The sequence below is a fragment of the Mytilus edulis genome, chromosome 3, assembly GCF_963676685.1.
Source record: "Mytilus edulis chromosome 3, xbMytEdul2.2, whole genome shotgun sequence".
Taxonomy (NCBI): domain Eukaryota; kingdom Metazoa; phylum Mollusca; class Bivalvia; order Mytilida; family Mytilidae; genus Mytilus; species Mytilus edulis.
In genome coordinates this window covers 88,545,626-88,559,390 of record NC_092346.1, presented here as the reverse complement: position 1 = coordinate 88,559,390, position 13,765 = coordinate 88,545,626, and the positions used below count along the sequence as shown (strand labels likewise).

The window sequence follows — 13,765 nt, the reverse complement described above, 5'->3', positions numbered from 1 at the left end:
ATACGAAAAAGGTTATTTGTTAGAAATAGCACTGCATTCTAACAAAACAGCTGTATACATGTTGAAATATACAAATTCAAAACCTAGAATATTTACTAGAGTCGAGAAGCATAGATTCGTTCACAATATTTTCGATTTAAAAATTTAAATAAAGAATTGCATTAAATTCATAAGAAGATGGTTTATTAAGTAAAGAACTTGATGCTATCCGGTTAATTGTCTTATTTTCCGTTATCAAGTACTTTATATTGTTTATCCGTTGTGTTGTCCCATACATATAACTATGTTTACCTGGTAGTTCTTTGACATAGTCCCACGCTGCTTTTTCTGCTAAAGTTTTACTTTTACCATAGGCATCTAATTTCTCTGGATCTGTCCAATCTTCTTCTGTAAATACTTTGTTTGGATCGGCTGCTAACGCTGCTGGACCCCCTGTAAAAGATATAGAATTTTATTGAACGAAAATTAAAAGAAAGAAAAATAATTCGGGCAAAATAGAAGGAAAACTATTGGCTCTATTATGTAAGCTTTCACATATGAACCTTGGATTTTGTTTGATAATTCATTTGTATATATATTTAGATAGAACACAAACTGTAATTGATAAGACGGGATACAGTGTATTATTTCATGGGAAAAAATGTCTACACGCTCATAACACACCCAAACGCATAGATTTATTAAGCTTTTGAAAGTTCATATAACGATGGTACTATACTGATGCAACTTTAGTTTGAGTGGATTATAAAGAATTTGTACAAAACTTTGTGTCTATTCCAATATTTATCGTTTTTTATCATAAGAGAAACAATCGTGGAAATTTTATCGCTGACTGATAACTTTTATGTATTTATAAATATGGAGGACGGTACAGTTCGTGTTTCAAGAAAGCATTTTTACACATCTAAACTTATCATAAAATACAGATTTTCCACCTTTTTCTATATAAATCTTATCTTGTTGCATACAAAATACTATTGCAATCATACAATTCATACATCGAATTCAGCATTAGAAACTCGTACAACAAAAGAATGATATTCTTCTAAATCAATATAGAAACAATTGTTGAAAATACAAATATAAAGCCGAAAACCTACATCCCACAGCAACGCAGGAACTTGTAATCACTACACGTTTGACGGATTTGGCTTGGACACATGCTTTAAGAACGGCTTGAGTTCCTTCGACAGCAGGCTGAACAATCTCGTTTTCATCCTTTGGACTTTGTGCTGGGAACGGACTTGCAACGTGTATAACATTCTTTACGTCTTTTACGGCCCTGAAACATAAGAAAAATGTTATTACTGTTGATAGATAAACAATATAGATAGGAAACACATGTGGAATTATTTTGTAATTATTCGAATCAGAAATGATAAAATGAACACAACTTCTTATTTTTATACAAACTCGTAGGTTAAGAAAGAGACAAGGACGGAGAGTGTCTACATCTTATATCATAAGGACTTGTTGAATGGGTTAATGTATTGTATTGATTACACAACCTTATCTTTCTTCTTTCTGAACTTGTTATAAGACTCTTTGATCTAACATAGTTGACGTTTTTCTGAGTGCTTGAATCTGTTAAAATATGTAACTTATGACTACCACATTTTTTCTACGTGTTAATGTCAAACCCACATACTGAAACAACTTTCTGCCTCCTCTACATACACTTAAGAAAAATTAAAATATGGACAAACATAATTTTCAAAATGATTATAGAAGATTCCAATGAAGTTTCAAAAATTGACATTTTTTGCCCGGGTTATTTTCCCCACCTTATAGTCAGTTGAATTCAAATTACTGTCTCTTGAAAGTTCAACAACTTAATGAATCTACTTACGCCTCCCATGATTCTGGCTTCGTGAGATCTGCTTCCACTATTTCAAGTTTATGTTCCGCCTCTGGACAGAGTTCATTGAGACGTTTAACCTTTTCCTCATCCTGTAAACTCCTCACTGTCCCTCTCACTTGATAGCCATCCTCTTGTAATTGTTTGACAATATGTGAAGCAATAAAGCCAGTGGCTCCAGTGACTAGGACTACTGTAAGAGAGACAATAAAACTCTACATAGAAACTTACAATGGCAGCATGTAAAAGGTAGACAATGAAACACTACATAGAAACTTACAATGGCAGCATGTGAAACTTCGACAATAAAACTCTTCATAGAAACTTGTAATGGCAGAGTGTACAAGATAAACAATAAAACTCTTCATAGAAACTTACAATGGCAGAATGCATAAATCATTCTAACATGACGTCCTTCAAACGCTTTGAGTACACACCCGTGGTAAAATATGAATATATTGCCAGTGCTGTTCCGATTGTACTCCCACGTTATTTATGGGAACGGCAAATATTTGCCTACACCTAGAGCGCTTCGATCCAAAAGAATTGCCGTATGTGTCCTATCAGAATCGAAATAATTCATGGGGGCTTGAATATATCTAGATTTTACCACGGGTTGTCCCTTTATGCCGATATTTTACCCCTCGCTATCGCTCAGGGGTAAAATATTTGTCATAAAGGGCCAACCCGTGGTAAAATCACGATATATTCAAGCCCCCATAAATTATTTCTTAAATATAACATATCATATTTTTTTTTTCAATATGCATGTACAAAAGAGAACACAATACCAAACGAAAGTAAAAAAAAGACCAAACGTAAGTAATAAAAGTTTATCAAAAACAATCACCAAAACTAATAAGTATTTAAGATTGTTGAGATATACGTTGAGCTTTGTATTTTTGTTACCCTTTCTTGTACTTTTAGAACCTACATATGTTTTACTTAATGCAAAAACTGCTTATCACAATTACACCAATGAAAACATTGTTTTCGACTGCATTTATAGCTTTATATTGAATATGTTTAAGTATTTGAAGAGGCTGTCGTGAAAACCTGTGCACATCAAGTTTATTTTGCGATGACAAAGCAAAATCGAACGGCAGTCATTGTGATTAAGTTTTTTTATAAGCAAGACTGAACTGTATGATGGACACTATTATATCAACACAATGTATGAATATTTATATATTGTTACACAAATATCTTATTTTATTGATTCTACAAAAATGTACGAAAATGACAGCATAAGGTCAAAGAATAAACATAAACTGATAACTTGTCAATAAAACTAATACGCCAGGGAATGAAGTAACCGGTACTTTACTCTATTACAGACAGACAACATATATTATTTATAATATACAAATCAATCCGTATCTTTACAGATCCAATCTGACGAACTGAATCAGAAGCAATGGAACTTAAACAATCACTTCGTCAGTTCATTGCATTGTGACTCACTTTATCAAAATTCTTCAGATTCAGACGCTGTTAAACGCCTTTTGAAAATAGTTTCAATCGAAAGATAACTTAGATAAGATTCTTTCTCAGTGAAAATGGGTGTGTAAAATATCTCCATCTTGAAAAATAATGTCGGATGACATTGTAATGTTTTTATCTTGAAGGTGGGAAACAATTAAAAAATTTGAAAAAAAATATTTGTTTCATTTAATTGGCAGCACTTCATATGTTTAATTTTAGAATATAGTTTTATTCCTAAGTACAGAGTACTAAAGTCAAGAGCTCAACATTTGTAAAAGTGCTTTAATATCTTGGTTTTTTTCTGTTACTTTATCTGGTTTAACGAAAAGAGTTGGGAGGTAGTGAAATGTTTCAATAACTTTTGCAAATTTGATGAGGATAGAAAACTATTCACTGATATAAAAAAAAAACACAGTATATTATCAAAACTAGCTTATTTTACAGCTATTAAAAATCATTTTCTGTAAAGGTCAGATTAAAAATTTAAAAAACAGATTTTTATGCCCCACCTACGATAGTAACACATTCTTGTTATTGAAGTTTTGGGGTTTGTATTTAAATCTATATAAATTCAGAAGTAAGGGTAGAGAAAATGTGTTTGGCAAACATACATAAACAAAGGTATATCCAAGCCCACAAGTTTTATTTAGGTGCACTTAATACAGGGAAATTTGAATGTCAAACTACTGAGAACTGGGGATAACTAGTCACTGAAAAGGTTATGCCTCAATTCATATTTAAAATATAATTTAAACTTGAACACACAATGACTCAATTATCATATGCAAACTTATTTTCAGCTGATGTTATATATTTGAGAAATATTAAAATAAAAAGTGCAATGATGACGTACTTAATACAATTGATTTCACAAATGGGAAAACTTCGTAACGGCAAATTATTGTGAAAGATTATGTCCCTTTTAAGCCCTAAGTTTTAGATGACAAGGCAATAAACATGTTAGTTACAGTAATTATAGTGATTACTCTCAGGGTATATCAAGATAATGTCTTATTCAACCTGGTTTAACATTCAGTTCTGTTGTAGTTAATATTTCGTCCCACAAGTATTTACAATGTAAACACAAACATTCGTTACAGCATGCAACCAAGTCGTTTCACGTGCTTTGACAATCAACTGGGAATCAAAAGTCATTTTTCTATTCTGTGATGGAAAGATTATTATAGCGTTATATGTTTTGTTCATGAACCAAATTACATTATAAGCCTCTGTTTAGATACTTGACTGACAGTATACTATTTGTTACACCCTTATCCTACCAGGAATCTTAAGAATCTAAAATATTTTTTTAACCAAATTTATTTATATATATGTGTTTTTGGATATCCTTGAAAAAATGTTTAATTTAAAGTGCAACCCTTTTAATGTTAAGGGTTTGTAAAAAACAGATTAAGAAAATTAATGCACACGATGTCATTTGAGTGCTTTTAGGTTAACTGAACTTTTAATATATATAATTTGCATTATGTTATGTCGTATCTTGCAATTTATCAAATATATTACTAAGTAAATTTTTTATCGGTGGCAGTAGTAAACCATTGTTGCAATACTAAATATAAATATTGTTTGTGCTAATCATTGTGCTGATTTTGTCCATAATGTATCCTCTGTTGAAAATAAAAGTTATCTTATCTTAACTCTTATACCTAACTAACTATAACTTTTTTCAAATAACTTGCTCTCGCTAATTTTCCTGACTGAAAGATTAGGTCCATTGTGTCTTTTTCTTACAATCATCCAATAAATATGATAAAAGTTAGTCACAAAAATGCCGATAAGTTTAGATGCTGCAATTACATTTGAAATATGTCTACTGTAATGGTGAAATAACTGTATTGAAATTATTGAGAAAAAAAATATTCAATTGAATAAACCATCCTATGATTAGCAGGGTCATCGATATAATTATGTATAAATAGAGTCCCCAGATGATTCACTCAGTAATGTAATTGTTTCCATAAAAAGCTGATCCTAAATAAAAACAAATGCCGTAGCTATCTCTACACAATAATCTCCGATCCCATGGGCACGGAGTGATTCATTCTGTAGTCTAAGAATTAACTCTGATTACCTTGTATCGGTTTTTACGACAAATGTTTTGGGTTAGAATAAAAATAAGTGCAGTTTTTACAAAAAAAAAAGAAAAAAGAAGCAAATATGTTAAATTTTTATGGACAATCTTCAGGTTTAACAGGTATATTTGACAGTCCATGTCACAACCAGGGGATACAGCTGGAATCCATTATACATTTTAAAGCAGACACTTTATCAATTTTGAAATGTAATGCATGCTTTATATTCTTTCGGTTTTAACTGCATCTTGTTTGATTAACTTGTAGAATATGCAGCAAAATGTCGGATATGTAACCAGGACGACCACGTTGAATATATATTGATTTGTGTCAAATGAAATCATTCGGTCGTTCTTCAAGCTGCGTTGCATCCAACTTTTAAATCTGTTTTACTGTGGAGAAATGTCAATGGCTTGAATGTCGTCTGCAACAGTTTACATGCGGCCTTTATTCGTCATTAGCTTAAACAAGATTATGTTAATGGTTTTCAAAACAGTATGATTCACAAGTTACATGTTAGTATAATAGGACAATGAATATAATAGAAAAAAATCTACATATAAACAAAACAAACTTAAAAAAGATATTTTTTCCTATATTGACATGAAAATTTTGGAAAAATAAACAATTTATCGATAAAGTATCGATTCAAAGTTAGAAGCATAGTATTTTCAATTCAGAAGTTGCTGAAATAAAAACAAAAGTAATTGCAAAGAAAAAAGGGCGATTTGAAACAAACCGAAGAGTTTATGCGTTTGGAAACTATCCCAGATCTCAAAACGGCTTAACTACTAGATCCCTAACAAGGATAAAATGTAGTAAACACATTTAAAGATTAAAACAGTGTTATGAACACAAACATAAGCACGAATTTTACATTATAAAATATTAAAGAACATACACAAGCTTTGTGGTTCAGTTTTGTGGTTATCAATTAATGTGAAAAAAAAGTCGAAAACATGTCACTGCTGTAAATTCTCCAGTGAATTTCAAATGCAATCATAGCGTAATATATTTTTACATTGATTTTAATCATTGCGACTTTCGATTGTTTTTACTGTGAGCTATATATTCCAGACAACTGTAGTTATAATGATATTATATTTGCATAAAGATTAGACATATGACTAGCTAACATATAACTGGCTACTTCAATCAATTTCCTTCTCCAAACAACGTTAAGACATTTTTTTCCAGATCTTAGATAAAATGGGGAGTACTAAATTGACTGTTGAATCAATAATCTCCCAGACAAGGCTAATTTGTCCATCTAACAGTATCGGACGCTGCTTGAATATCTGTTGGGTTCATTTGATTAAAGCATCTTTAATGACATTTGGCAGCCAATTTCAATGATATAATTCTCCTATTACGACAATATCTAACACCATTGTATTGACCAATAAATGACCGATTAGACATCACTGCAAATCTAGTTATCACGTTTCTCACTGTGACAAGGTCAATTAAGTCCACACTGCATGGGTTGATCAGGTCAATTCAGGTCAACAATACATTATTCACTCTAAAAAGCAATGACGTATATACAAAACATGCAGAAAGTTCGTAATCAATCTTACAACCTACTGAAAGCAATAAAAGGCATTTGAAGTGTGCTGAAAATGGTTAGTAATAATATGACACATTGAGTGTTGCTGGCGATTATTCATAGACTTATGTTCCACAGTGCATATAGATGAACTTTGTAATTCTGGATTCTAGTTTCCTGTATTGATAAATAATTAAGACGTATTGTACAAAAGTTATAATTACTTATCTTTAGTGAAATCGTTTAGTCATCGAATAGGATATCTATAATAGCTGATGCATTTCATTATTAAAGTCTAAAAAGTTAAATTAGAAATGTCGACCTACGACAATTTGAGCATTCTTTGCTCATCTCTCTAATTGGATCATGTTATTAGAAGCGACTGAAGATTAAACGATGAACATTAAATTTCATGGTAAACTAACATATCCAAAAAACTTTAACCTGAGAATATTCGTATGTTCGATACATTTCTATGTTTAAAATGATCCGTGCAATTGTGGCTGAACATTAATTTAGATACAATTTCAAAAGTTCACATCACAATGAGGAAGTGTACTAACTCGTCAGTTGATATGACCACACTATCATGGTATAATAGAAGATAAATTTTGCTATGAAATGATTCATAATAAATACTGTAAATCTGTCCTAGGGCTTAGGAAAACTGCATGTAATATTTCAGCCAAAACAGAACTGGGTAGATTTTCTATGGCTTCATTTATTAAACCACAAGTTATGCTATATTTCTGTAGATTTCATACCCATGATAATGTACAAGCGTAATTTTATCAATTTTATCGTCCACTGTAATTAATTTTGTCATATTAACGTTTTGGTTATCGTCTGTTAAAGTCATTAAGTCGAATGGCTATCCTGCTATAAGAGATTAGCATTGCATGTTCTCCAAGGTCACGTAGTAAATACTTTTATTTGATTTATATGTTTTATTTTTGTAAACAAAGAGTTGGAGAATATTTGGAGAATATTTAGGTCAGTTGGAGAATATTTGGAGAATATTTAGGTCAGTTGGAGAATATTTGGAGAATATTTGGAGATGATGTGTATATAAGGTTCAGATTTTTGTTATTCAGCTCATAACATTTTTAGATATATCTTAGCAGATTACTGATAGCTTTGGAATTATTATTATTTCTTATATTCTTTTTGTCCGCACAGTATTGGAGACTGTTGCGTGGTTCCGCTCAGTATTGGACGCTGATGCGTGGTTTTGTCCGCACAGTATTGGAGACTGTTGCGTGGTTCCGCTCAGTATTGGACGCTGATGCGTGGTTTTGTCCGCACAGTATTGGAGACTGTTGCGTGGTTCCGCTCAGTATTGGACACTGAAGCGTGGTTTTGTCCGCACAGTATTGGACACTGTTGCGTGGTTTTGTCCGCATAGGATTGGACGCTATGCGTGGGTTTTTGTGTGTATACAGTATTAGACGCTGTTGCCGATTTTATACCGTGTGAAAGTAATTTGCTAATGAATATTTCAATTATACATTTTTGTAAACTGTATGTTATGTAAATAGTGTCCGGAATGGAATTTTAATAAATAGATTAGTGAATTTACTTGTGTATTTCTTGACAACAATGCTACAGATTATTGGATTATTTTGTTCTTGAATTTTCTGTGATTTCATAATACCCGGCCTGACCAGAAAGTTTGATGTAACTCGACCGCCATGGCATTTTTGGTGTCAGAAGTGGGATCCAACAAGAACAACTAGTGGATTTTAATATTCAACATATGGACTACCAGATATAACTTTTGGATGTACGTTTATAAATATTTCTGAACTGTAAGTGTTTCATCATTATATTTTTTATTATTGGATGATTATTTAAATACGTAATTATGGGCCGTACAAGGAAAACCAGAAATAGAAGTCTTTCACCTGCTCCATCTGTGTCGGTTGTGCGAACACCAATTTCATCTACACCTCATGAACGCAGAGATTTGCCTGAAGTGAAATCACAAGTAACACCGTCGAAATTCTTTGGAGACGTTGGGGAAGATTTTGAAAGCTGGATTAAAATATTTGATAGGATCAGCCGAGCCAATCGTTGGAGTGATGGCAGGAAGGGAGAAATGTTGCCTGCGTACTTGAGGGGCAGAGCTGCTGACTATTTCGAGGATTTGGATAGTGAAATTCAAAATGATTTTGATACAGCTGTGCAAAAGTTAAAGCAAAGATTTTGCCCAAAAGAACTTGAACGTATGTACTATAGTGAGTTATTTCAGAGGAAGCAAATTTCTGGTGAAAGTGTTGAAGATTACGGAAATGCAATCTTAAAACTGGCAAGACGGGCACATGGAGGCGTGTCACTTGACGAGCACGACAGGTTAGCTATGGAACACTTTTTGCAATGACTTTACCCTAGTTTAAGACGATTTGTTATGATGAGCGACCCACAGAGCTTTGAGCAAGAATTCATTGTTTCGGCAACCGGACAGCCTCTATATATAACTGGAATTATTGAATGTGAAATTAGTGTTTAGTGTCTGTGCACAATATATATGTAGTCATGGATTTGCTTCATGGTGCTATCATTGGAACTGATATTATGGAATAAATTCGAATAGTGATTGATATGAAAGGTGAAGTTGCTAACTGGAATAATATGTATGTAGAGTTCATAGGAAGTGGTGATCAAAATAGTGTCGAATCAAGTGCTTTGTTCAGGATGAATTTAATTCGAAGAATAAAGGAAGATGTAAATGGAACGATTGGAATTGTTGAACCAGGTGTCAATCAACTTCAAAATAGAGTGTTTTACCGGCAAAAGTTTTGGCAAAAGTTTGGTTTGTGACAAAGATATTGTGTTTAAAGTGTTGAATCTAACTTCAAAACCAGTTAAACTATTCAAGGATACAAACATTGGTTCATTTGAGGAAATTGATAAAGCTTTCGGGTGAGGAACCATTACCAGAAGACCCTTATACAACATTTTCTCTAATTCTATATAGGATGTCTCGGACAATGAAATTTTAATAGATGAAAAGGAACATTTTAGATAATTTGGACAAAACGTTTTGTGATATCTCAAATAACTTCCAACTTGTTAAGGACAGTGCCAATAAATCTGAACACAAAGAAGACGACACTGGTGATGACATTATTTCCATATCAGATACTTTGACATTTGGAGATATGAATAGTTCTTCTCATGTTATTATAGATGAAACAACTACAACAATTATCATCGAGTTAACCAGAAGAGACTTTTCCTATACCAATGGGATGATGGAAACAGTACGTGAAAGCCGTATCCAATACTCCAATGGAATGGATCCAGAGGAAATAGACTTTTCTACCTTGGCAGCTTGTACCGTCAGTGAAGTCAATGAACATTCAAAAAATTAAGACAAAAGATTTACAAGTGCAGACAATTTATAATGGTGTTTATGCTGGATTTTATTTGAACAATTAATTTGTTTTATTACTTAGGTTTTATTTTGTTACTATGGACATTATAGAAGTAGAGTTCGATGACTGAGGTCAGTCATCATTTAGAGGGGAAGGAATGTACAAGCGTAATTTTATCAATTTTATCGTCCACTGTAATTAATTTTGTCATATTAACGTTTTGGTTATCGTCTGTTAAAGTCATTAAGTCGAATGGCTATCCTGCTATAAGAGATTAGCATTGCATGTTCTCCAAGGTCACGTAGTAAATACTTTTATTTGATTTATATGTTTTATTTTTGTAAACAAAGAGTTGGAGAATATTTGGAGAATATTTAGGTCAGTTGGAGAATATTTGGAGAATATTTAGGTCAGTTGGAGAATATTTGGAGAATATTTGGAGATGATGTGTATATAAGGTTCAGATTTTTGTTATTCAGCTCATAACATTTTTAGATATATCTTAGCAGATTACTGATAGCTTTGGAATTATTATTATTTCTTATATTCTTTTTGTCCGCACAGTATTGGAGACTGTTGCGTGGTTCCGCTCAGTATTGGACGCTGATGCGTGGTTTTGTCCGCACAGTATTGGAGACTGTTGCGTGGTTCCGCTCAGTATTGGACGCTGATGCGTGGTTTTGTCCGCACAGTATTGGAGACTGTTGCGTGGTTCCGCTCAGTATTGGACACTGAAGCGTGGTTTTGTCCGCACAGTATTGGACACTGTTGCGTGGTTTTGTCCGCATAGGATTGGACGCTATGCGTGGGTTTTTGTGTGTATACAGTATTAGACGCTGTTGCCGATTTTATACCGTGTGAAAGTAATTTGCTAATGAATATTTCAATTATACATTTTTGTAAACTGTATGTTATGTAAATAGTGTCCGGAATGGAATTTTAATAAATAGATTAGTGAATTTACTTGTGTATTTCTTGACAACAATGCTACAGATTATTGGATTATTTTGTTCTTGAATTTTCTGTGATTTCATAATACCCGGCCTGACCAGAAAGTTTGATGTAACTCGACCGCCATGGCAATATTAATCCTCTGTTAAAAGAAGCCTATGAATTAAATAAGTCCCTGCATAATGATGGTTTTCATAGTTGGTATACATTTGCTCTAAATATTTTTAAAGAGACTGGATTAAATGCTAAAGATTTTGAAACTTGTGATAAACCATACAATAAAATTAAATATTCCTTAAAGATGAAGTTTAAACAGGTATCACATGAATTTTATACAAAAAAAGTCTTGAATAAACTTTCTTCTATAACAGACAGTTCGAAATTATTTCTATATGGTCAAATAAAAACTGAGATAAAAATTGAAAATTATTTATTAAAAGAATCAAATTTTAAAACCAGACAATTAATTTCTAAATTAAGGGTTAGTGACCATAACCTAGAAGTTGAAATGGGAAGATATAAAAATGTACCCAGAGATCAAAGGTTATGTAAACTTTGTAATAAAATTGATGATGAATACCATTTTTTACTATACTGCAAACTAAACTCAACTTTAAGAGATTGCTTATTTTTAAAGATTAATAATTTAAATCCTGATTTTACAAATTATCAACCACTTTTAAAGCTAAAACAACTTTTAATTCCTAAATCTGAGCTTTTGACAGAAATTGGTGACTTTATAAAGCAATCATTAGAATTGCGAAAATGAGGTCCATGTCCATCAAAGGCTACATTAATTACCATTTATAACTAGGTTTTTTTTTTATGTTTATATTTGTAATTCTTCACTGTCTGTATTAAATGTTGTATTTGTGTTTGCTTGACCCATATGGGTGTATTTTTGCAAATAAAAAAAATATTATTATATAATACCTTCACCAGATACGGGCGGACGGACACAGAGCCCAGAAAACAGAATGCCCCGCTACTATCGTAGACCGGGCGGACATGAAATTATATCCGTACCAATATTCGAACCCATCAGTTTTTTTGTTTCATAAAATAAAAAGTATACTACATAACATTTAAAAATTACAAAATCATGCAAAAATGATAAATTTATAAAACAAATCACGAATTTGAACGTTATTTAGGATAAGCCATGATAAATCATATGACTACATTATTTTCAATTGAATGATAATTCATCTATAATATTTTGTTTAATATAACTTACTAAATTTTAAAGAAGGGACACACAATGTGAAAATCTTCAAACAAGTCCAATTATCTTGATGAAAATTGATAAGGAGCTAGTCTTAATGATAAATTTCGTCATAAATCCTTTCGATTGTTTTGCAGCCTTTTAAACAGTCATGATATAATATATGTAAGAGGTAATGATTTTAATTCAATTATAAGGGCGTGTTGATCAAGTTAACCCTTCACCGAAAAAATGTTACTTTTAAACATGATACAGGCCTTTTGTGTTTTTTCTCTCTAATTATTCAACGATTTACGGCTGCAGTGCAGTTATTGACATATAGATGACAGTTTTCTAGAAGTTCCAAAAAAAATAAAAACTTACTTGAAGACATCCTATATAAAGGACTCCAATTATTTTTTAAGAATGCTCACTGGTGTGTCTACAATTCTTATGATATGAAATTCCTGGCTAAAAGGTGTTTACAGAAATAATACTGGTAAACAAACAATAGTACGAATATGTCCGACAATGAATGATAGCTAGCAATTATTCTATAATGTAGTAAATTCTTTATTGTAAGGTGACACTTAATATTTACGGAATTCGGTCACTGACATTCCGAGCCGAGTTACACTTAGTTTATTAACTACTTAAAACATGTGATCAAATTAATACTTAATATTCTAAATGTCACGGGAAAGTGACAAACTTCGAAAACTTAGTTGTCCAAACTCCTTATTTAGTAAAATAACATTTTAATATCAAATTTGATGATTTGATGAAAAAAAATAATATGCCTGTATAATATTGATGAAAAAGAGCAGTTAGTTGGATTGCATCAAACTTTTATTTGCTGATATTTTTTATCTTGGTGTCAAGATAAAACGGGAGACAATGGAAATATCCATGATATGATATATAAGATTTTATAATATGTTTCATGCTCTGCAATTATTCACAATATTCAAAAGACAAAAACAAATTAAATGTCTTGTTTTCTGAATAAAAAATTGTATTTTTCTCAAAGATTCTATCCAAACCAAATGGATTGATCGGCTATCAAAATTATGCAGCAAAAGGTTTATAATTGAAATTCCAGTCTTTTAATTTTCATTCTTTAATTCATATTTTTTTTTAGACAATGAACTTAAGGTGTTCAGGGTTGCCAGTTAACTCATGAAGGTTTGCGTTTTATCATAAAGTCGATTTGCCTATTTATAAGCGAAAACTGTCTAAAATGTTTCA

General features: G+C 31.9%; 1 protein-coding gene across 2 annotated transcripts in view; it reads right to left on the bottom strand.

Annotated features, from left to right (window-relative positions):
- LOC139517718 (uncharacterized) overlaps positions 1–13,765 on the bottom strand; it is a 34,655-nt gene that overhangs the window by 9,287 nt on the left and 11,603 nt on the right. The window contains exons 1-4 of one of the 2 annotated variants that reach the window (XM_071309077.1): positions 12,902–13,177; positions 1,850–2,051; positions 1,101–1,282; positions 292–432 (exon numbers count right to left, since the gene is read on the bottom strand). In XM_071309077.1, the coding sequence (XP_071165178.1) occupies positions 292–432; positions 1,101–1,282; positions 1,850–2,051; positions 12,902–12,911 (535 nt within the window). In that variant the 5' untranslated portion in view covers positions 12,912–13,177. Of the gene's footprint in view, positions 1–291; positions 433–1,100; positions 1,283–1,849; positions 2,052–12,901; positions 13,178–13,765 lie in introns of those variants that run through there. The other variant, XM_071309076.1, reaches the window with a different exon arrangement.